At 40.4% G+C, this 23,481-nt stretch overlaps 1 protein-coding gene across 2 annotated transcripts in view; it reads right to left on the minus strand.

Annotated features, from left to right (window-relative positions):
- The window catches only part of LOC149195467 (coiled-coil protein), a 298,652-nt gene that overhangs the window by 139,283 nt on the left and 135,888 nt on the right, over positions 1-23,481 (minus strand). For both annotated transcript variants that reach the window (XM_089405326.1, XM_089405325.1), the window contains exon 4: positions 7,122-7,260. In XM_089405326.1, coding sequence (XP_089261452.1) covers positions 7,122-7,260 — 139 coding nt within the window. The remainder of the gene's footprint in view (positions 1-7,121; positions 7,261-23,481) is intronic.

Genomic DNA, 23,481 nt, shown 5'->3' on the forward strand with positions numbered 1-23,481 from the left:
ACACCAGATCCTAGATTAAACACATACCCAGCTGTAGATTTAAGGTCATCAACCGAACCGGCCCAGTTAGAATCAGTGTAACCACTGAGTATAGGATTGGAACTTCGAGTGTATAGGAGCCCATAATCAGAAGTGCCACGCACATATCGTAGCACACGCTTTGCTGCTTGCCAATGATCAGCTTTAGGAGCGGACATGAAGCGAGAAATGTAGCTTACTGCAAAACTGATGTCAGGTCTGGTAGCAGTAAGATAGATGAGACTGCCCACTAATTGCCTGAATAAAGTTTCATCCACAAGGGGAGAGGATGACTGAGCTGAAAGTTTGAGCCCTGGTTCCATAGGAGTCGTGGCCGGTTTGCAATCCTGCATTCTGAACCTGTCCACAAGATTTTTGGCATACTTGGACTGAGAGAGAAAGATCTGATTTTCAGTCTGCCAAACTTCAACCCCCAGACAGTAATGAACAAGTCCCAAGTCTGTCATCTCAAAAGTTCTGCATAAATCTTGTTTGATCCCATGGATCAAATGTGGAGAGCTTCCAGTAATGATAAGGTCATCCACATAGACAACCACAAACAAGATATCATCACCAGTATGCTTGATGTACAGGTTTGCATCAGATGGGCTCCGCTGAAAGCCCTGATCTGTCAGGTACTGATCAATTTTCATGTACCAAGCCCGAGGGGCTTGTTTCAATCCATAGATTGCTTTAGCTAACCGACACACTTTTTGTTCTTGACCAGCAACCTTGAATCCTGGAGGCTGCGTCATGTAGACTTCTTCTTGGAGATCACCATTTAGGAAAGCACTTTTTACATCCATCTGATGAACTTTCCAATTGAACTGAGCTGCTAGGGCAAGGACAAGCCTTATGGTACTCATCTTGGCTGTAGGAGCAAAAGTCTCCTCATAGTCGATGCCTTCCTTCTGTGAGAACCCTCGAGCCACAAGCCGAGCTTTATACTTGTCTATGGTTCCATCAGCTTTGTATTTCACTTTATACACCCATTTGCAGCCTATGGGCTTTTTTTCTGCAGGAAGATCAGAAAGTGTCCATGTGTGATTCTTTTGAAGACTCTGGAATTCGGCTTCCATAGCCTGTTCCCACTCAGATGTACCCTTAGCCTCTGAATAGGTTTGAGGCTCAACAACACTGTGTAGGTTAGCCATAAGAGCAAAATTGACTGTAGACTGTTGTTTGTTCTTATGTCTAGAAGTTCTACCTTCAAGGAGCTCATCATCCCGGAGATCACCAATGGTTTTAGCCCACCATTTAGGCCGAAGAGTAGAAGAACCAATATCAGGAGTAGAGGAACCAATATCAGGAGGAGGTGGAGAAGACTCAAGAGCAATAGGGGCCGTAAGAGGAGGGTTATTTTCTGGAGGAAGCTCAGATAGAGTAGTATCAAATACTGATGCTACATCATCCCTCCCATCAGGTGGACCGACCGGAAGACGAACACTGTGAGGCTGATCCTCAGAACACTGCTCAGAAGAAGAAGACTGAAAGAATCCTCTGTCTTCATCAAATACTACATCCCGACTGAAGCTAAGACGACCAGTGGCTATATCTATCAGCCTATAGGCCTTATGATGATCACTGTACCCTGTCATCATGAGTTTCTGGCTTTTGGAATCCAATTTAGAGCGCTTAGCAGCTGGAATCCAAACATATGCAACTGAGCCAAATACTTTGAGATGACTGATCTTAGGCTTACGGCCAGACCAAACCTCTTCAGGAGTTTTCCCTGTAACAGCCTGAGTGGGTGATCGGTTAAGAAGGTAAACAGCAGTAAAGACTGCTTCAGCCCAGAATCTGTTTGGAACACTCCTGTGTTGTAACATGGAACGAGCCATTTCAACAACCGTGCGGTTGCGACGCTCGACAACACTGTTCTGCTGGGGAGTGTAAGGTGTGGTTAATTGACGTTTGATGCCATGAATATCACAGAAGTTGGCAAAAGCTGAGGAACAAAATTCCCCCCATTGTCGGTCCTAAGGGTCATGATATTACAACCAGATTCTTTTTCAACTAAGGTTTTAAACTTCTGAAAGGTACTAAGAGCATCAGATTTATTTTTTAGAAAATACACCCACATCTTTCTACTGAAATCATCTACAATAAGTAAAAAATATTTGCAAGCAGTGATAGAAGTTGTATTCATAGGACCACAAATATCAGCATGAAGTAACTGAAGTACCTTAGATGCGCGCCAAGATTCTCCATCTTTGAATGAAGACCGATGTTGCTTTCCCGCTTGACAGGCGCTGCATACCCCCAACTGCTGAGTCTGAATATCAGGTAATCCTGACACAAGTCCCTCCCTAGAGAGCTGAGAGAGATACTGCATATTTAGATGCCCATATCGCTGATGCCATAGAGTGCTGATGGGAGAGACACGTGCTGCTACAGCCACTTCTGGAGAGTCACCGGTATCAAGTAGCCTGTATAGACCATGGTCCTCTAGGCCAACAGCAACTATTAGACTGGTCTCCCTGTCAATGATGGAGCACTTGTGTGCACTAAACACAACATCAAGCTGAGGAGATAGCATATTAATTTCCATACCAGGAACATAGTATACATTCAGAAATATGAGTGTGCGTCCACCAGACTGAATTTGAACTGTACCTCTGCCAGCTACTGTGTACTTCTCACCTCCGCCAAATACCACAGAATCACTGAAAGGTGAGAAGTCAATAAACCAGTCACGCTTGTGAGAGAAATGGCGTGATGCACCAGAATCAATGTACCATGCAGAGGAAGGAACATGATCTGAAGACCTTTTAGCCATAAAGGCGTAAAAGGCAGACTCTGTCTGCTCGGAATGCTCTGCAACATTTGCTGTCTGATGTGGCCCTCCCTGTTTCTTCTGTTCAAAAGCAATCCTCTGTCGGCAATCTTTCTTCATGTGACCGAACCTATGACAGTAATTACACTGCACACTTTTCTTCCTAGCAGGATCAAAAGGCTGAGAAGAGCCTTTCTGCTGAAAGGACTGAGAGGACTGATATTTTGCAGCAAATGCATTTTCCGAGGACACTGATGAAGCACTACTACCAAACTGTTGTTTCCACCGATCCTGCTGCAGAAGTTTGGTACATAATTCTGGAAACTTCAGATCAACATTTGTGGTGGTAATGTTGAGTGTTTCGATGAAGTGTTCGTAAGATTTCGATAGACTTTTCAAAGTAATGACTACCATATCTTCTTCCTCCATGGTCCGACCAATGGCTTCGAGCTGATCTCGAATGTCTTTAATTTTGCTGAGATGTTCCTGTAAAGACATATGTTCGTCCATCATGATGGAGAACAACTGATTTTTGAGAAAAAAAGCTCTGCTTTTGTCAGATGTCTCGTGCAGTTCTTTCAACTGTTGCCAGATTTCGGCAGCTGTCTTGCCAGAAGGAATCTGTGGTAACTGATCATCAGCGACAGAGAGCTTGAGAAGCATAACAGCCTCTCGATTTCGATCATCAAATTTATCTTGATCGGTACCAGCTGTACCGGGACGAATCTCTTTGCCCAAAATGAACTGATCAAGACGCCTGTATTCAAAAATGGTCAACATTCTGTGTTTCCAAATGTTATAGTTGCTGCCATTAAAGCGTTGATTTCCTTCTAACATCAGATTGGTGAGCGTGGCCATTTTCCCAAAGAAAATACAGAAGTCTGACACAAAAAAAAATGTAGCTGCCTGCTTATCCTGGTGTAAATCAAAACAGAAAATATTTACCCAGCAAAAATATATCTCCCCAGTCTAAAAAAATAGCAATAGAGCAGGTTCCACTGCTGTAGCTGTACCCTTCTTTTAAATTTTACAATAAATATTCACGATGGAAAAAATCCGCTGACTTGTATATGATACCTTGGACACGGTTGTATTCAATAGATTGGAGCGATCATCTGAAATATCCCAAATTGGGAAAACTGCCGGCAGACAAGACCGTTGATGTTAAAACAAATACGTAGATTGAACAAAGTGAACCCACGTGAGCCGTCGAATGCCGTCAAGGCTTCACGTCTCTGCTACGATTTTTCCCGGTCTCTTCTTGCTGGATCTCTGAAGAAAAAAAAACGCTGCTGCTTCACAGTAATTATTTATCGGTCTTCTTGCTGGATCTCTGATACAAAACGCTGCTGCTTCACAGTAATTAATTATCGGTCTTCAATGGCAAAATGACGTATCAATTGTCTACGTTTATATGCGTTTGTGATATAACTGATGCAAGCTGTGGAAATATCTTCAAATTTACGGCAAAATGACGTATCACGATGAGACCAATAGAAAATACGAGAGCCACGATGAGATGACAGGGGTTCAAAAAACAAATAGACTGCTGCCCATAACACGCAGAGCGTATTTTCAAACCAGACGAACCATGCAACCCGGGAATAGCGATAGCTCGATCACCAATCCAAAATAATTACACGACTCCGATTTTCAAAACAAATGAGATTTGAATGAGAAGAAACACCTGGGTCACCTTTGCCGAAGAAATAGCCGGATTCGAAATGTCGGATTTTAATTTCAAGGCGATTTCACAATTCTGAGCCGGAAAGCCGTCCAGTTTTAATTCACGATTTCACGATTCCAAGCCGGAAAGCCAAAATGACTTTCACGATTCCGAGCAAACTGGCCAGCCAAAAAAAAAATCCCGCTCCCACGAAACGGTCACCGCCACAAAGTTAATTCCTCAGAAAAATGATCATGCAGGAGAAGAATCCATTTCTGTATCGAGATGGACGACTGTAAGCTTTTATCACAGCGAGCAAAGCCGAGGCTAAGACTCAGTGAAGGCTACCTGGCTTACAGAGGGCTCGACCTTAGAAAGGACTCAAGATATTAAGATGCAGAGAGAATAACTGTTCAAGAAATCTCTTAACCTCGCTCTGATACCATAAAAGAATGTTGAATGAATTCAGAATGAGCAAACAGCTCAATGATAATACAGAGATATTTACAATAATAGAAACATCAGGTTTCTATGTAGAATATGGAAATACTCAGTTTCGTCTAAGAAACTGCTTAAAAGAAAAAATAGCAACATCTAAAAGACTGAGTATTAAATACTAAATAGGAATATTCTACTAACTGCACTACTCTGCGTCAGCTTCAGTATGGCTTCTCTGCCTCTCTGCAAATGCACTCTGCCTCTCTCACTACTTCGATTTCTCTGGCTCTCTCTCCAGCAACTGAATGTTGCTACTCAGGAAATCGATCTGCTCATGAAATCAAACTGCACAAGTGATTTCTCCAAGCGCCATCAACTTCTTCTTATAATCCTCTGTTGAGACTTCAACGGCCAAGATTAGAACTTAATCGATTGCTAGAATTAACTTGAAGTCGATCTGTGTGAGTTTCTAGAACATTCACACCATAAATTAATTAATTCTGATTAATTAGTCATATTCCCTAAGTTTAGACTTAGGAAATATTTAAAAAACAACTAATAATCTAATTAAGTCATTTCTAAGTGGAATTTCCATAAACGATTTTTGGGTTTTGGAGATCTCATGCATTCTAGCCTCTCCACAAAATTTCAAGGCTAGAACACATCTGATGCTACAAAAACTAACAACAACCACAACAAAGAAACAAAGAAATAGTTCAAATCATAGGGAGTTATCGGATAGTAAGTTAGTGAAAGTTTAGAGATGATTTAATAAGTGTTTACATCTCATTGTTTTACTCTTTCATTTAAATTTTTTAAGCACCTTAGAGATGTTAGTTTGGACAGAGAAGGCCCAGATATCCCAGGGATGATCAAGGAACATTACGCATCTCCTAAGAGGAAAGAAATGTCGCTGAGAAAAGGGGATGTCTCTTGCAGCCCCTCATCCATTAAGGATTAGGACACATTGAGAACACATCCTCTAGGGGTGGGAATGCATCCTTGCTGAACAATGCCAGCTACAGACAAAACAAAACTTCATATAATTTATTCTCAAAAAAGTTCATACTGTCTGCTATCTAATTTTAAAATCAGTGATACTTTGCAATAGCCATCATGTACTACAAAATCACTAGAAAGTTTCCAAACTCGACCCACTTCCTGCTTTGACCCAATCTGATCTATTATCAAAATTGACTTGCAAGTTGCAGAAGAATCAAGATTTTGACTGATATTAATCCAATTTGACCAGATCATGTGAAGGATTGACAGGTTTCATGACATCACAGCAAGACGACTCAATGAGTTTCCTGAGTAACCAGCCAGTACTGTTTTCATGGGAAATGCAATCAATGGCAATGTCAATCGAAAACAAAAATAAGTATATTAAATCATGATAGCATATGCCCAAACTCCAGAGGCAATCATAGAATCATCATAGACAGAAGGGTAAAAACAGGAATAAATGGATGAAATGAAAATGATGCAGGTGCAAGAGTGCAAAACACAATGGGAGATACATGTGCAATCTCAAACCTCTTCAGTAAAAGTAGATGCCATATATTTTCCAAAATAATTTATCATGACATGTATAACTGCAAAAGATAGGCTACTAACTTCAAAGTTTACAACAATGGGCATACATCAAGTATACCTAGTAATTTAATGATTATTGACAGTGACCAATGCCCATTCCAAAATGCAGTCATAATGACTTCAGACTTCAACGAAGTGCAAACAAAACCATAAGATCAAGATGGCACAATTAAGGCAACAAAAATTACTAAAGAAACATAGAAGCGGCCATAATTCAAACAGACAATGCACTTGAACCTGCATAAAATCAGAAACTTCACATATCCAATACATAACTTATAAGTATGCAGTTAGAAAGTTAGTGTAAATTTCCTTTCATTATTTGACAAAAAAAACCATCTAGGGACACAATGACAATCATTAAAACATATTATAGATTCATGAAATACTGTCAATATATCAAAAAATGTGAGAGGCGTTATAGAAAAAAAAGATTGACATAATTAAGAATCAACAGAATTAAGCGAGAGAAAATCATATATGTAGTCTCGTAAAAACTGACAGCTAAAAGTGAGTGAAAATATATCTTTCAACAGAAAACTCGGGAATGTATTGCATATGGAAAATATATTATATTCATTAAATTTCCACTAACTTCAAATTAATTTCAACATGACTAATACTTACGGTAGTGGCCTTTTTGGGAAACTCAAGTTTTGGTGGAGCAGTTACAACCTCTCCAAATTTAAATGTTTCATGCAGGGGGTAATCTGTAGGATCAACATTCTTTGCTTTGTTATGCTTTTTCTTTTTAGCATCCAAGTATCTGCAAAGCTCAACAGCAAAATCTACATGTTATTAACTTATTATTGAACCACATCCAAAAAGTGTACACCAAGTAAAAGAAAAACAAAATCATTAATGGATCTGTCTTTTACAACAAAAATTTAGCATCCCTAAAGTGTTTTAGTCCCAAGCAGAAGGTGCTAGGTTGTGTAACTTAGGAAAGCTACCTACTGTCACCGAAGTCACTCTTCCTCTCTCTTTGGGTTGGTTGTTCTCCAACTCAAGAGGTGTGTCCCTAAGAAAAGCCTAAGTCCAGTTTGTTCAAGTGTGCCAATGAAGTAATGGTGGAGCAATGAGTTTCCAATGAATGTTTACATGAAGGTTCCAAACCAAGTTCCAAGTCTCGCTAAGGCGATTAGGTCCTTAGACTTGTTTTAGATCTCAAAGTTCCATGGTTTTGCAAGGAAGCTATGTTTTAGATTTGCAAATCAACTAAAGGAACTAAACAGTGCTCAAAATGTAATTCTGAAAATAAAATTCTTCATTCAGATTCAAACCAAGTTCCAAGTATCATTTAGGAGAATAGGTTCTTAGACTTGTTTTAGATCTGAAAATTCCATGGCCTTGCAAGGAAGTTATATTTTAGATTTGCAAATAAACTTAAGGAACTAAACAGTGCTCAAAATGTGATTCTGAAAATAAATTTCTGCATTCAGATTTGGATGTAAAATGCCGAATTTAACCAATGAGACTTTCAAATGCAAATCCCAGATTGCAATTTTTATGTATTGAGGATAAATTGTGATCTAGAAATGCAAACTTTAGACCTCAAACAATTCTAGAAATTCAATTTTCCGCAATAAATTTATTCCTCAAAATAGCAATTAGGTTAACACAAAATTATATGCAATTTCCAAAATGTTAGAATTGTGATTTTGCCGAATTATGATGCAAAAAATAAGTTTCCTAGGCCAATGCAATGCTGAAAAATATTTCTTTTAATGGAAACAATGATAAAATGTTATCAAGCAACAATGAGAAATATTGAGTTATGAATTTCTAACAAGAAAATAAGTGATTGTTACCTAGTCTATGGTCGAGATACCAAGGTCCTAGGTCAATATGCTAGATGAAAATTAAATTTCTGGCCTAAGTGCTGGAAATGCACAAAACTTACGAAAAAAATTAAATAAAATTTCTAGAAAGCCCTAATGTTGGTCTAGTCTAGTTTAGGATGAACAAATTAATGTCAACTGGTGTTATCTCGGCTGGTTGGGCGAAATGGCTGTTATCTTCCCCACCCATATTCAAATCCCCTCTATTGACATGATGAGCTATAATGCCTTGATTGTTGATTTTCTAGTGCAAACAAGACTAGTACAATTTTTCAAACTGATAACTACTTCCAATGATACAATTTGACTTCTTTACAGCACTCCAATCATTAAGCAGTACACACGAAAATTTTCAACTGTTAACTTCAATAGAGCAATAGAGATCACAGAAAACAATAAATCAAGAGACACCAAAATTTCTTGGGACAAAATCCTACAAGGGGGAAAACCCGGTAATCTTTATGAGAGAAAATTCAATTCACCAAAATAGTCTAGTCTAAATGCCAATCTCTGACCTCAATATTTGCCAAGTCAAAACTAGTCAAAGGAGAAAGAAAAAGTCAATGCTGGTCCACAATCAAGGTCTGCACAAGAAGGCCGAATTTCGGCCTAAGGCTTCTGGTCAAAGGGCCGGAATTCACCCTGCAATTTCTCAGTCAAACTACAGAAGTTGACATGCAGTCAACTCTCGGTCAATGAGCCTGTTGTCGCCCAGATTGTACAGGCACCGCAACAATGCTCAGGACGGGGGTTGTCACTTTGATCCCCGCCCACTCCGTTCTCGCTGTCTCCCAACAGCAGGCTATGGGGCTCCAAAGTGTGTTCTCCAAGATAGCAAGAATAGCTACAAGCCTACAACACTATTGAAGTAGGCCTCGAGATCATATTCCTCCAGAACAGCTAAGATTCTGGTCTTCCATATGACATAGTTGGAGGCTCCGTCCAACCTGTCCTGATCTCTAAGCCCGTGAGATGCCATCTCACCCAATGATCCAGGTGGATGTTGGTGGCCACCCACCTATCCCATTTGGACCCCCACAACTGTCTCTTTCAGTTTTTTCAGTTTCCTAAATTGTAGCACAGTTTACTATTTTTAGCAGTTTTTCGGGTCCTAAACTTCCGGAGCCGTTTTGAGGCCCTAAACGACGTTTTGAGGCCAGTGATTTTTCTGTCAAAAAATCGTCTTTTCCGTCATAGTCCTCGGAGAGATCTTTCCAACGGGCTATCATGCGCATCAAATGGAGATAATATGACCAATTCGCGACCCCGGGAAGTTGATGTACCAACTTACCTAGAAACGGGGCCCAAAATTTGGCATTTCATCTTCTAGGGTTAGGTTTTGGAATGTGAAGGGTTTTCCATTGTTTCTCAACAATAAATAGGCCTTCGAGCCTCATTGTAACACAGTTCAAAGGCATGTAGCCACCACATCTCTTCTCAGAGATAAGCTACCATCGCCCTAGCTGGTTTATTTCCATTTCTGTTTGTAAGCATATTTCAGTATTTTACAGTAATGAAGTATTATTTCTGCTGCATATCTATCTTTATGATTATCTCTGTATTTTATTGTGTTCCTGTTTAAATTCGAATCACCCAACTGTCGAACTGACTCCTCTATTACTGCTTAGCGCTGCTCATCAATTCAAACTTTCTGGCAAAAAGTTCTCTGAGGAGAAAATTCTCCTTCTATGTGTCTTCGTTCTTTTCTAGCGAATTTCTGCCTCGACAGAAACTACGCCCTTCAAGCAATGCATTGAGGCTCTGCGTCACTCCCTCTGCCTCTGCAAACTCACAAACTGGAAATTGTACCTCTCTGTCGTCTCACTCAGAGAGAGATTTCCTCGGATCTACTTCCCGGCAAGGATTGCACAATCCCTTCAAGAGGATTTGAATCGCTGCCAAGTGCATCTTTCGGCCTCACTGCTCAGTACTGGATTTGCTCTTCCTGTTTCAAAATCAATCCTTTGATACCATGTGAAAATTCCTATCCACGAAGGAACCCCTACTGCAACAAAATCTGAAACTACTTCACCTACTTGATTTTTAAATTACATTCATTAATTATTCTTCTGAATACTGAAGCAAATTACTTCTGCAACCTACACTAATTAAATATTTGATCTCATGAAACAAAAAAAAAAGCAAAGACCAAGATACATAGGACACACTTATTTTTGGACACAATAGTCCTCGAAAAAACCCAATGCGAGAAAACCGGTGTAGTCGTTTTGAGGGTTTATTACTATGCAGGAGAAATATCTGAATACAAATCTACGATGCTCATCTGGCAATCCTTTACAGAGAAAATCCTCACGGAAAATCTGTGTGAGTTTTACCTCACTTCACTCGGCACAAGACTGGCTAGCCCCAGCTATTTATGTGTTGGCCCTGCGTCAGCCCTGTGTCACCTTCTCTGCCCTCTGTGTTAGCTCTCCCGGTTGTTCTTGCAGTTCCCGACAGTCCCGACAGTTTCAGCTGTTCCGACAGTTTCGGATTCTGCATGACAGGCAACTTTTCTGTGTCACCTCTCCCGACTCCTGCTTTGCCTCTACGTTAGCTCTCCCGGCAATTCCGACAGTTTTGGATTCTGCGTGACAGGTAGCTTTTCTACGTCAGCTCTCCCGACTACTGCGCTGCCTCTCTGTCAATATTCTTCGGAAAGTCCTTCTCCCGAATTCTCACTGCCCCTCTACTACAAGATCTCCCCAATTGATTTTCCTCCTAAGAACTTCTCACCTCAGAAAATCGATTTCCTCAATCTCTCTGTGTGTGTTTCCAAATGAACCCCAAGCCTCCATTTTATGCTTTTCCTGTTGAGTCTTCAAAGACCGAGATTAAGTCTCTAATCAATGGCTAACATTAAAACATGACTTGATCTACCTTCTATATCATTCTCACCCATATTTTGATTAATACCCATTAATATTTTAATTTTCCTAAGTTTATACTTAGGAACCCCATTAAAAATATTAATTATTTTAATAAAATACAAAAGAAGTTGATCTCTAGGATCGAGATGAAGGATCTTAGTTGGATATATTACTTCTTGAAACAAGAAGTGTGGCAAAAGCCAGATGAGATCTTCCTTGGTCAAAACGAAGTGTATTATTAGGATCCTTCAGAGATTTGGGATGATGGGCCGCAAGTCCATGGCCATTCACATGGTATTCAATCTGATGAACCTGAGTGGCAGAGTGAGCGGCCTGGTTTGTCTCAACGAAATTTTATTCAATGTTAGAGACAGCACCCAGTCAGGGTGACCAAAAAGCAACTGTGGTGATGGATTCAAGTTGGTTAGTTTATGGTTGAGCCAAGGCATGTGGCACGACATGTGTTGAGGTACCGGCATGGTACAGTTGGATATGGATTGTGATATGTCTCATATGTTGATTTTTCCTTGGCACTTCAAAATCTGGAGAATGTCTAAAACACGATCACAAACACACTAAAATGCCACAACACAAGCACTTTGCACAACAAAAAATGTACAACAATGAATCAATGTAGTACACAAGACAATTTTTCAGCCCAAAAATTGTTATATTACAATCTTTAATACAACAAGCATAGGGCTCTCATACCAGGGATCATGGTCCTTACAATTAGCCCTGATACAAGAACAACTAGTGCTTGATGTCAACAACTTATGACTATCAATCTGCCCTAAACAAGATACACTTGACTTACTTGTTGAAGGAGCACTCAACTCAGCCCTTTCAGTCTATGTACCTTGAACACTTGGCAAGTCCTTGTTGATATTTGTAGCTTGGGAGGTACTCCAAACCTTAGGGTACAGGGTTATGGGGGAATTGGCACCACAAAAGGGCTTTGTGGGCTAAGTACCCAAGGTGTGGGCTTTGCACCCAAAGTTGTGGGTGTGAATCCATGAGGAGCTTAGGACACTTGGCACTTGGAGATGATGGAGCACTCTTAGAAGAAAAAGGGGTTGCTTCAAGCACCAAGAGAGGCCTTGTAGAAATGAAAATATGAATTTTTAAGTGTCTCATGTAGAAATGAAAATATGAATTTTATGTGTTTCATGTGGGTGAATTGCCTTAAAGATCAAGTCGGCCTTAGTTAAGGAGACCCTTCTTGAAGGGCTAGACGTGACCCTAGAGAAATATATGAAAAGGAGGGAGGAGAGATCTCATGCCTCACATCCAAGGAGCAATCATCAAAGGAAGAATACCTTTGAGTTAACCGCAGCTAAAGAGGACTAGTGAAGGAGAGAAGCAGGGCAAGTTTGGATCTATTTTTCTCATGATAGCTAGGACGAAGTTTGGAGAAGTAGCCAACGTGGAAGAGAGGTTATTTTGGGCAATTATGTGTCAAGTTTAAGGGTGGTTTTCTCTGGTAATAGGTCTAAAACCTTATGTGAATGCCCTAGTTCAGGCCAAGATCCCATAGGTATCTCTTGGAGGGCTGGAAAGGTGTAATAGTGAGCCAGAATATGTCCTAAAGGCCAGCAAAGGAAGGGACTTATGGAGGAAGGCTAGCAACAGTCATTTGGAGGAGATTTGAGGACAAGTGTAGGGTTGTAACAATAGTTACAACCAATCCTAATAGCGGGCCCAAAATCTCATAATTGTGCACAGAGGTCGAGGTCAAGAAGGGAAAAAGTAGTCTGAGGAACAAGGTATGTTTACCCTTTTTAAATTGATGTTTTGTTAGTGGATGGTTTGTGTTAGTTTGTGTAGCATCGGATGGTGTTCTGGTATCAAAACTTTGTGGAGAGGATAAAACATAGGAGTTCTCCAACCAAAAAATCATTTTTGGAAATTCCACCTAGGGATAGCTCAATTAAATTAATTGACCATCATTTAAATTTTTCCTAAGTCTAACTTAAGAAAATTGGTTAATTAATAGGAATTAATTGAGAAAGGTGGGAATTCTCTAAACGTTCACATGGATCGACTTAGAGATGATCTCAGCCATCGATTAAGTTTTAATCTTGGTCATTGGAGTTCCAATTGGAGATTATAAGAAGAGGTAGATGGGTAGATGGAGAAACACATATAGAGAGCCAGCAGTGCGATTTCCTTGGGCAGTTTGAGCTAGCCAGCAGCAAAGTTCGAGCCAAAGAGGGGACACATAGCTAAAGGGGGTAGAGACAGTAATCCGAAGGAATTCTTCTAGTTTCGGAGAGGCAAAGAGAGAAGAGGTTGTGCAAGGTCTGTGTAGAGCCTCGAAGAGGCAGTTTCATTTAGCTGAGCTGGAGGTGGATTCACTAGCTAGAGGTCGGGAAGATTTCCAGAAGGCCAGGGGGATCGATTCCAAAGCATCAGCAGGTACGACGGCTAGAGTAGCAGTAGTTCTGGGCTAAGCGTGTGACAGGTTGCGTAGAGGTGATGCAGAAGCCTGCGTAGAAGGTTTGGACAACTTGCTTGGAGTTGTCAGTTTGTGTCAGGATTGCTTGGAGAAGAGGGTAATTTCCCTCAGTTGATTTTGCCAATATTTCTCTCAAATTGGATAGCCAGTTGGACATCCATATTTATTGTACTCAAAATATCACTGTTGCATAATAATAAAAATTCTTAGTTGTTGCACTGATTTTCCCACATTAGGTTTTACCGGGGACAATTGTCCAAAAATAATTGTCATAATTTACGTGTGCGCGCTAGCATTTCTCAGTATCCAACATTTCTAGTTCCGCAACATTTAGTTTTTTATGGTGAAGAAACTGTAGTGTGAATAATTCGTTATTTTGTTGTAAACAAAAATAAACTGCATAATTAATTTATCAGTTAAAAGAATTATTTCCAGTTGTTATATTTCAAGGAATTTTCACATGGTATCAAAGCATATTTGACAGATAGGAGGAAAATTTTGCTATTCAAAGGAAACAGCAAGACGCAATTTTTTGGGGCTATGCAATGCCTAGCCAGGCAGTGTGAATTGTTGTACAGGGTTCGATTTTCCAATTGCAGGGTGGCAGGAAAGTTCGAGTTGTTCAAAGAAGTGATTCCAGCAGATAGAGGGAGCAGTAGCTTAATATTAGGCAGAGCAGATTTCATGTTTGGGCACAGAGGGTTTGCAGCAAATTTGCTAGAGCAGATTCAGTGTAGAGTGGAAGAGAAAGTGCACACACACAGGGAGTTTCTCTCAGTGGGCTTCTAGCTTCAGAAATCCAAAAGTTTCCAGTTGCAGCGGGTAGATTTTCTCACTCAATGAAGGAGTACGAATAGCAATTCTAGCAGTCGAGCAGGTGAAAGAGGGAGATTTCTGCCCAGGTCGATTTTTTGCAGAAATGGCCACAGCTAGGCTTAGAGATCAAGAAAGATTGGATGGTGCTTCCAACTATATCATCTGGAAGGCTAGGATGTCCTCTCTCCTAGATGAGCATTGTCTAAAGACTTATGCAAATAACGTTGAGGCAGAACCTACAGACCAACAGTAGCTAGTGAATTTCAGAAAAGAAATGGCCAAGGCGAAGCAGATGATTCTCGATGGAGATCGAGATGATATAGTCTCACATATCGCGACCAAGAACACAACCAAGGAGATGTGGGATGCTCTTGCAAGGTTATATCATAAACCTTTCGAGCAGTAGAAGTTGTTTATGAAGGAGAAGTTCACAAATGCTAGCATGCAGCAGGGTAAAGGCATTAAACCCTTTCTCACCAAACTTCAAGATATATGGGATGAGCGTACAGCTGTAGGAGAGACGCCTCCACCTACAGAAATGGTGAGGTTGGCCATCCTTAGTGTCGCCGAGGATTGGGAAAATTTTGTCCAAGGCATTCTAGGATGAGATACGTTTACTGGGTGCGACCAGATGTGGGCAGATCTCTCACAGGAGGAGATGAGGCGAGCTCTAGTAAAGAGCCACATTAGCGACAGTAGTAGCAATGGATCGAAGTGAGTGAAGGAGGAAGACAACGTGGCCCCTGCATCGAAGGGGAAAGCAAAAGGTCCCAATTAAGGACAAGGCTCGTAGGGAGAGAAGAAGAAGAAGAAGGATATGTCCAAGATCAAGTGCTTCACGTGTGGCGAGTTCGGCCACTATATTACTCAGTGTCCTCAAAGGAAGAAGGAGAAGCAAAATCAGGCGGCAACATTCGTAGAGATAGATCAGTGGTCCTCCAAGTTGGAGGAACAATTCGCCATGTATGCAGCTATACCTCCAGGAGAGAGGTGGGGCAATATGGAGCTTTAGTCCCAAAGTTGCGCAAGATTTGGGTAAGGTCAATCAAGGTGAGCATCAGATAGTGTTTCCTCATGCATCAATACCTTAGCTACATTGTACAAGGGCCCACGGTATTCAGTACCAAGAGGATCAGTGTCAGTTGGTGCAATCAGTTCCAAAGTGACAGTTGCAAGCTAGTTGTAGTCAGATGCTAAGAAGCGCAAAGCAGTGTCGATAGCAGTCTAGGAGGCACAGTGCAGAATCAACATCAGCGCAAATTTCCCAGTGGGCAATGCAGAGGCTAGTAGTAGTCAGAGACTCAGGAGACAATTGCAGCACAGAGACAGTTGATTTAGTATCTTGGATGCTTCTTAGTTGCAGTAGCTGCAGAAACAACAACAGTGAGAGGGAGTGTTAGTTGGGTTGTACTGCAGATGCAGAGTTGAGAGCAGTACATGTTATATAGTGCAGTGTCACTAGCAGCACAAATGCAACATGGTTCAGCTACACTCAGTAGCAGATGAATCAGAGTCAGCGTAGTAGTTGGTGGACAGTGGCAGGTAGCTAGAGTTGACAAACATCAGCAGTGTGGGGAGGATGTTATGGAGATAGTTGGAGAACACCTTCCTCGCTAAGGAGTGTTAGTTTTTGTAGCATTGAATGGTGTTCTAGTTTCAAAACTTTGTGGAGAGGCTAAAACATAGGAGTTCTCCAAAGCCCAGCAATCGTTTCTGGAAATTCCACCTAGAGATAGCAAAACTAAATTAATTGACTATCATTTAAATCTTTCATAAGTCTAACTTGGGAAAATTGGTTAATTAATAGGAATTAATTGAGAAAGGAGAGAATTCTCTAGAAACTCACATGGATCGACTTGGAGATGATCTCAGCGATTCATTAAGTTTTAATCTTGGTCGTTGGAGTCCCAACTAGAGATTACAAGAAGAGGTCGATGGGTAGATAGAGAAACACACAAAGAGAGCCAATAGCGTGAGTTCCTTGCGCAGTTTGAGCTAGCTAGCAGTAGAGTTTGAGCCATAGAGGGGACGTAGAGCTAGAGGGGGCAGAGATAGTGATCAAGAGGAAGTTTTCTGGTTCCAGAGAGGCAAAGAGAGAAGGCCGAATTTATTTCTTCAGGAGGTTATGTAGGGCCTGCGCAGAGCCTCATAAAGGAAGTTTGATTTAGCTGAGCTGGAGGTGGATTTAGCAACTAGAGGCCAGGAAAATTTCTGGAAGGCTAGGAGGATCAATTCCAAAGCAGCAACAGGTAGGACAACTTGAGTAGGAGTTGTTCTAGGTTAAGCATGTAACAAGTTGCGCAGAGGTGACACAGAAGCTTACGCATAAGGTTTGGACGGCTTGCTTGGATTTTTCAGGTTTGTGTCAGGATTCGTTGGAGAAGAGGATAATTTCCCTCAGTTGACTTTGCTAATATTTCTCTCAGATTGGATAGAAAGTCCGATATCCATATTTATTGTACTAAAAATATCACTGTTGCATAATAATAAAAACACTCAACTGTTGCGCCGGTTTTCCCACATTGTGTTTCCAACTTTCCGGGGAAAATTGTCATATTTTGTGCGCTAGCATTTCTATTTCCACAACATTTATATTTTTATGGTGAAGAAATTGCAATATGAATATTTCATTATTTTGTCGTAAACAAAATAAACTGCATAATTAATTTATCTGTTAGAATAATTATTTCCAGTTTCTACATTTCAAGGAATTTTCATAGTTTTTCCTAGTTTGGACAGAGATTGAAGGGCATCTAAAGGACTGTTTGGAGGGTAGCAGAAGGTGTCCTTGCAACCCTAGATTAGTTTTACAAGGACTTTGACAGCTATAAGAAGGGTTGATTTGGAGAAAGCTAAGGGTTGGTCTCTTGGAGGAATAAGGGCAGCCAAGTGGATTATATATCTTATTTTGTTGATCAGAGAAGGACATCTACAACAGAAGTGGGCAGCCCTCCATGGCCTAATTTTGTCTTCATTAAAGCAGCACATGAAGGTAATAGAGGGAAGAAGTCCCTAAGTGTTGAGGAGCAATAGTGGGAAGTTTAGGAGTTTCTCACAAACGAAGTTGTGAACAACTCACAAGAAGACCATATGTGTTGATTCCTAGATGGACTAATGCTTAGCTAGAGGGCACATTGGTGAGTCGTGTTCAGACCTATGTTGAAATTTGAAACTAGCTTTGGTCTTCATAAATATATTTGAGATGTACTTATCAAAAGAATGAAGAAAACATTTTTATTATTATTTCTATGACTTATTACAGCATGGGTTTCATGCTTGGGTCATCATATTTTAGGTCAAAGTCCCATTGAGGACTTCTAGGATTTTTTCTGAGTCATTAGAGTCATTGTACATTTAAATAGACCCTTCTTGGGCTTTCAAATCATGTAAAAAGAATTATTCTTGATTCAAAATTGAATTTAGTCTCCTCCACACCAAGTCAGCCTCAAGAAGATCAAGTCGACCTCAAGACAAGTAATTCAACCTCCCTAGAAGGCTATAAATACAAGGCAATTTGAATTCATTTGAAGCATCTCATTCTCTCTCACATAGTTCGATCTCTGAAGCTAGAAGCTGGAAAAGTGCGAAGTTGGTTAAGAGCTAGAAAAGGAGCTAGAAAGAAGTGCGAGTTTCTAGAGGAATATAGAAGGCCTCAAGATCGAAATTTTGGGACAAATCTCACTCAATTCTGAGGTGTATCAACGGAGATCGAAGTTCTCCAAGTTTGTTTGAAGCTCCTACTGGGTTGAAGCTGCTATTGGGTCGAAATTGTTGTTGATGCTGCCAGGTCGAAGTTGCTTGTGAAGGGTTGCCATCTGCATGAAGGATTGAGGGTTGACTTGGTATGGAGGGAGTCTTTATCTGGGTCTAAAGTCTTGGATTATCGCAATAAACTATTGAAGGAAGAATTGTTGACTCGGTTTTCCCCCAGATAGGAGTTTTGCCCTGGCTATCTGCCTACATCTGTTGTCCTTGTGTTATTGTTTTGATAATTGCTTGATGAACTAAAAGATAAAAGAATCACAAGTAATTATCTATATAAGAAAATCTTTCAGCCTTTCTGATCTTCTAACAACCTAAAGGAGCAGGATTCATTGATAGAGGCAGAGCTGCAGATTGGGAGCAGAAGGACCAGCAAGCGTGTTCAAGGTACGACCAAGTGAAGCTCTGATGGTGCACTACATCAGCTAGTAGGTCAGTGGTATCTTGTTCAGACTAGTTTGGTTGTCATAGTTATTGACACCAAACCCTAGTTTGTATTCTTGTATCAGTGATTGTATGAGGGCCATGATCCCTGGTATGGGAGCCCTAGACAATGATATTACAGTTTGTTAATATAACAAAGTTGGGTTGTTGGAAAATTGTAAAAATTTGTCTATTTGTGCATGTGTTGATTTACTATTGTGTTTATTTCGTTATGCAAAGTAGTTTGTTGCGCCATTTGAGTTGGTTGTGTCAAAGATTCTAAGACCCTAACCTAGATTCTCTACTTCTGCAACTCATGAATGCTTGCATCTTCAACTGCTCAAATTGCCTCTATCAATCCCTTAGTTGCTCCAAAGGTGACTGGTCTTAAGCTCACAGATTTGCCCTCTAACAACCCTCTTGCTCCTCCAAGGCGCCTGCTCTTAGGGACTTCAACGTCTACCCTCTAACAATGACAAGGCTGCTCCATTGTCATTGTTCTTAGGGTCTTCACAATACTGCCCTCTTTACAATGATTAGTCACATCAACCACTGTACTTAGGGTACACAAACCAACCCTCACAGCAATGACTCAACAGCATATGAGTAAATGTCCTTATGGGTTCTTGCATAGCCCACACAACAATGAATAACCTCCTGCATTTAATGTACTTAGGGCATCCATAAATCTGCCCACACAACAGTGATTTACTCCTGTACTAACTGTACTTAGGGCTTTACAAATATGCCTCCTAACAGTCCCTTAGTTGCTCCAAGGATCATTGTACATGAGGTCTTCTTAACTGCCTTCTAACAATGAATTGGTACACCAATCATCATTGTACTTAGGCACAAATACTCCAGCACTTCATAGTCCTTTTTACTCCAACAAGATGTCTGTGCATAGCCTCAAATACATGTTGTCCAAACCCCCATGTAGGACAAACTTATACCACACATCTCCTAGTAATCATCCTCATAAAAAAACGCAACACAAAACATCAACTTTACACTTCCTTTTATTGACCCCTGCCCAAGTCCAAAGGGGTCTCGGCCTTCTGCACAGATGACTAAAATTTCAGCCTAGTTACAGACCTCTGTGACCACCTCAGTCCTAAAACACTGCGGTAACCCTTCTTTCCAACCCTGCCACACCTGCGCAAAACCTTGATAAGGTTGGGCCCTTATCCCTGGTTCTCTACATATCTTCGTTCGTCAAAGACAAGGGTCTCGGCCCTGTGCACAGATGACTAAAATTCTGGCCTAGTTACAAACCTCTGTGGCCACCTCAGTCCTAAAACACTGCGGTAACCCTTCTTTCCAGACCTTCTACAACTGCATAAAACTTTGATAAGGTTGGGCCCTTATCACTGCTTCTCTACAGATCTTTGTTCGTCAAAGACAATGGTCTCAGCCCTCCTTGTTTACACAGAATACAACTCGGCCAGATCTCAGAGAATATCCTAATCCACGTGCACAAAATCAGCCCTAAACCACATGTTCAGTTGCCCTAACTCAGCCACTCCAGATCACAAGAAAAGAGATTTCGACCCTTCTTTATTCACTCCAACTAGGCTCCTTTAGGTCTACGGCTATCCTTGGCTTGTCTTCACATAGGACAATTACATTTGGATGATGCACAAATGAATTTGTCTCATTATTTTTTAGAGTGTCTATGACGGTGACCTTTAGCCCTCAAGGGGCATCACTTAACCCAAGCTGACTTGAGTTCATTGACAAAACCCCAACTATCATTAGAAATGAGATTCCTTCCATTTGTTTAAGTCACCCCATTGTAACCTTAGGTTCCCCTTGGTCCATCAAGGGTGCCCTCTTGCAAACAATGAATAAACAAGTACTTTTCTCCTTGGCTCTTTGCCCGCAACTTTGGGGTACTATTGCACAATTTTTGTCAAAGTTCCAAGGAAGCGGAAGCAACAATTTTTTCAACGGGATCGGATCATCTATCAGCAATTTATATTGTAACCTTAGGTCCCCTTTGGTCCATCAAGGGTGCCCTCTTGCAAACAATGAATAAACAAGTACTTTTCTCCTTGGCTCTTTGCCCGCAACATTGGGGTACTATTGCACAATTTTTGTCAAAGTTCCAAGGAAGCGAAAGCACCAATTTTTTCAACGGGACCGAATCATCTATCAGCAATTTATATTTCATTGTAAACCCATTCTGCAAGTTATGTAATGTAAATGATGCTAGTAAGAGATGTGCTAATATATGATTGTCTTGAGATAAATACATAGTGTTTGCAAGTGCTTCAGTCCTTGGTCTCCAAGTTCACAAATTGTGGGCAGGGATCAACTTTGCTTGGATCTTGAATATTTATGTGGTGGATTAAATCTTCGCTAAGGCTATAGTGTGCATGAAGTTTTTGAAGTGTTTTTAATCATTTATCAAGGAAAATAGCCACAAAATTTATTTCTCAAAAAAAAAAAATTCAAAACCCTTCTTTATTTGTATATTTGTAAAATTATTTTGCAAATTATTTTTGCTAATTAGGGTTTTGGGATTTTAAGATTTTGCATATATTTGTGGTTTGGGTGTTTTATTTTCATTTTTGCAGGTGAGATCTTTTGAAATCAAGAGAAGAAGCCGAAGTAGAGCTAGATCTAGGCCCTTGAGGGTAAGATCTAGTCTCTAGAATTTTTTTGCAAGGCAAGCCATTGAAAATTTTGCAGCAAAATTCAGATCGGGAAGTGAAAAAAATTCTAAAGCAAGGGTTCCAATTTTTAAGCCTTCTCGAGCTCGGATCCAGCCTCCTCTAGCCCAGTGTCAGCCTCTAAGGCCCCTGCGTCACCCTTTTTTGCCTCTGCATCAGCTCTTTTCGGCCTCTTGGAGGCAGGTCGTAGACTCTAAGGGCCTCGACCCTCCCTCAAACCCTCTGCATTAGGGGTTTACGCCCTTTTTAGGGCTGGTCGTGGGCCTAAGAGGCCTTGGCCCTCCTTCTTCCCCTTAGACAGAAGCCCTAGAGGGCTTGTCGTGGGATTTTAAGCCCTTAACCCCAGTCGTCTAACCCTTAGGGACCTTTTTCCTCCAGCATCCAGCCCTTTCGGGCTTTCCTTGCCTCATTGCCCTTCGTTTTTCCCTCCTTGGCCATTTTTGACCCCTGATCTACCTTCCTTTAGCCTCTAGGCATCAACACTAGCCCTATTTGGCTTAGTGTTGGCCTACCTTAGCCCTAGTTTGGCCCTTGTCCATTTCTGAGGTGTTTAGGACTGAAAATTGGGTGGTTTTGCAGGTTTTTGGGCTTCAAAATTTTGATTTTTAGTTGGCATCTTCATCCCAAAAATTTTGGCAACTTGGGCAAGTTCATCTTCAAGGCCTTGGGCCTAGGGTTTGCTCTCTAAACCCTCATTTTGTCCCTGTTTTATTACAGCAATGATAGCAATGATATAATAGTCTTAAAATCATATTTAAATTGGCCAAAAACACTCAAAATTGCAAAATCTAAATTTTTATGAATTTTGGCCACTTGGGCATTGGTTATCTAGCTTAGATCTAGAAATTTGCTTGTTGGAATTTGCATAACTGGATATATCAGATCTGAAATTTCCTGAATCACATATCTAAAAGGGCTTAAAAGGTTAAGTTTTCAGTTTTGGCAAAAAATTTCAAGTTTTGGGCACCTTTTTGCATTTGTTGTAGCATCATTAGCTTGTTGATCTGCTGATTTACTTGCTGCTGTAATAAGTTATATCAGATCTGAGATTTACTGAATACTCCATCTTAAAGTGGGCTAAAACTCATTATTTTATTTTGGCAAGTCATTGGGCATCTCACTGATCATATCTAGTCACTATTTGGCTTGTTATCTCTTACATCTAAGATGTTCTCCTTACTGTTGTCATAACTTTCTTATTACTATCATAATAGTCACTTATAGCTCATAAAAGGGTCATAGGAACATTAAAAACATAAGTGCTTTCATAGATCTACATTTTGTTATTACTTGTTCCTAGTATTTACATTGTGGAAATGGCTAACATTGTTCTCTTCTTGTGAGTTTATTCATATTTCACATCTAAATTGGTTCACTCACTAAAAGCACTTAGATCATAAATCATCTTGGTGATAAGTCTCTTGGGCATATTGGGATCTTGTGAATCCAGTTGATTTTCTCTTAATAATTGGCATTGAATAATAAGATCACACATAATCTTGTTTGGAAACATCTTTGATAATTGTGATTGGCATCTTATAACTTTGTGGAAAATTGATAAGTGGATAAATTGATCTAATTGGTTAAAGCATCTTGTGGATTAATCTATAGTTGAAACTTGCACTTATATCTTTAAGCACTTATCTTGTTTAAGATTGTTATTACATCATTGTTAAGTACTATTGCTATAAGAAAATTCACATGAAGTACTTAAATAACATAAACAAATCTTTGCTCAAGATAAATTTCACTCATAATTGTTGCACAAGCATCCTAGGACTTAGTTTGCATTAACAGTTTTACCTCCAAGCATAAGCTTGGTTGATAGACTCCTAGGGCAACCCTTTTCCAACTAGCTTGAAGGATTCAACTCTTCTTAGTGGTTAACACAATGACCTTGCAGTCGTCAGAGCCACAAACTCTGTAGCGCCGGAGGCACTCGGTGGGTGGAACACAAGGGGAGGTATCATTAATCAAGCTACTGCCTGCTTCCCGTTGGCTTCCATTTCACAACCTACTTTGAAGATTGTTTTTCAAAACAGTGAAGGGAGAGGTTCACCTTAGACTAGGCATTTAAGAAAAATAACCAACATCCTTGCATCACACCTAGCTCTTAGGAATTGCATATCATATAGGATAGTC

This window comes from Pinus tabuliformis, chromosome 2_2, assembly GCF_031772625.1.
Source record: "Pinus tabuliformis cultivar Carrire ecotype Pingquan chromosome 2_2, CPIR1, whole genome shotgun sequence".
NCBI lineage: Eukaryota > Viridiplantae > Streptophyta > Pinopsida > Pinales > Pinaceae > Pinus > Pinus tabuliformis.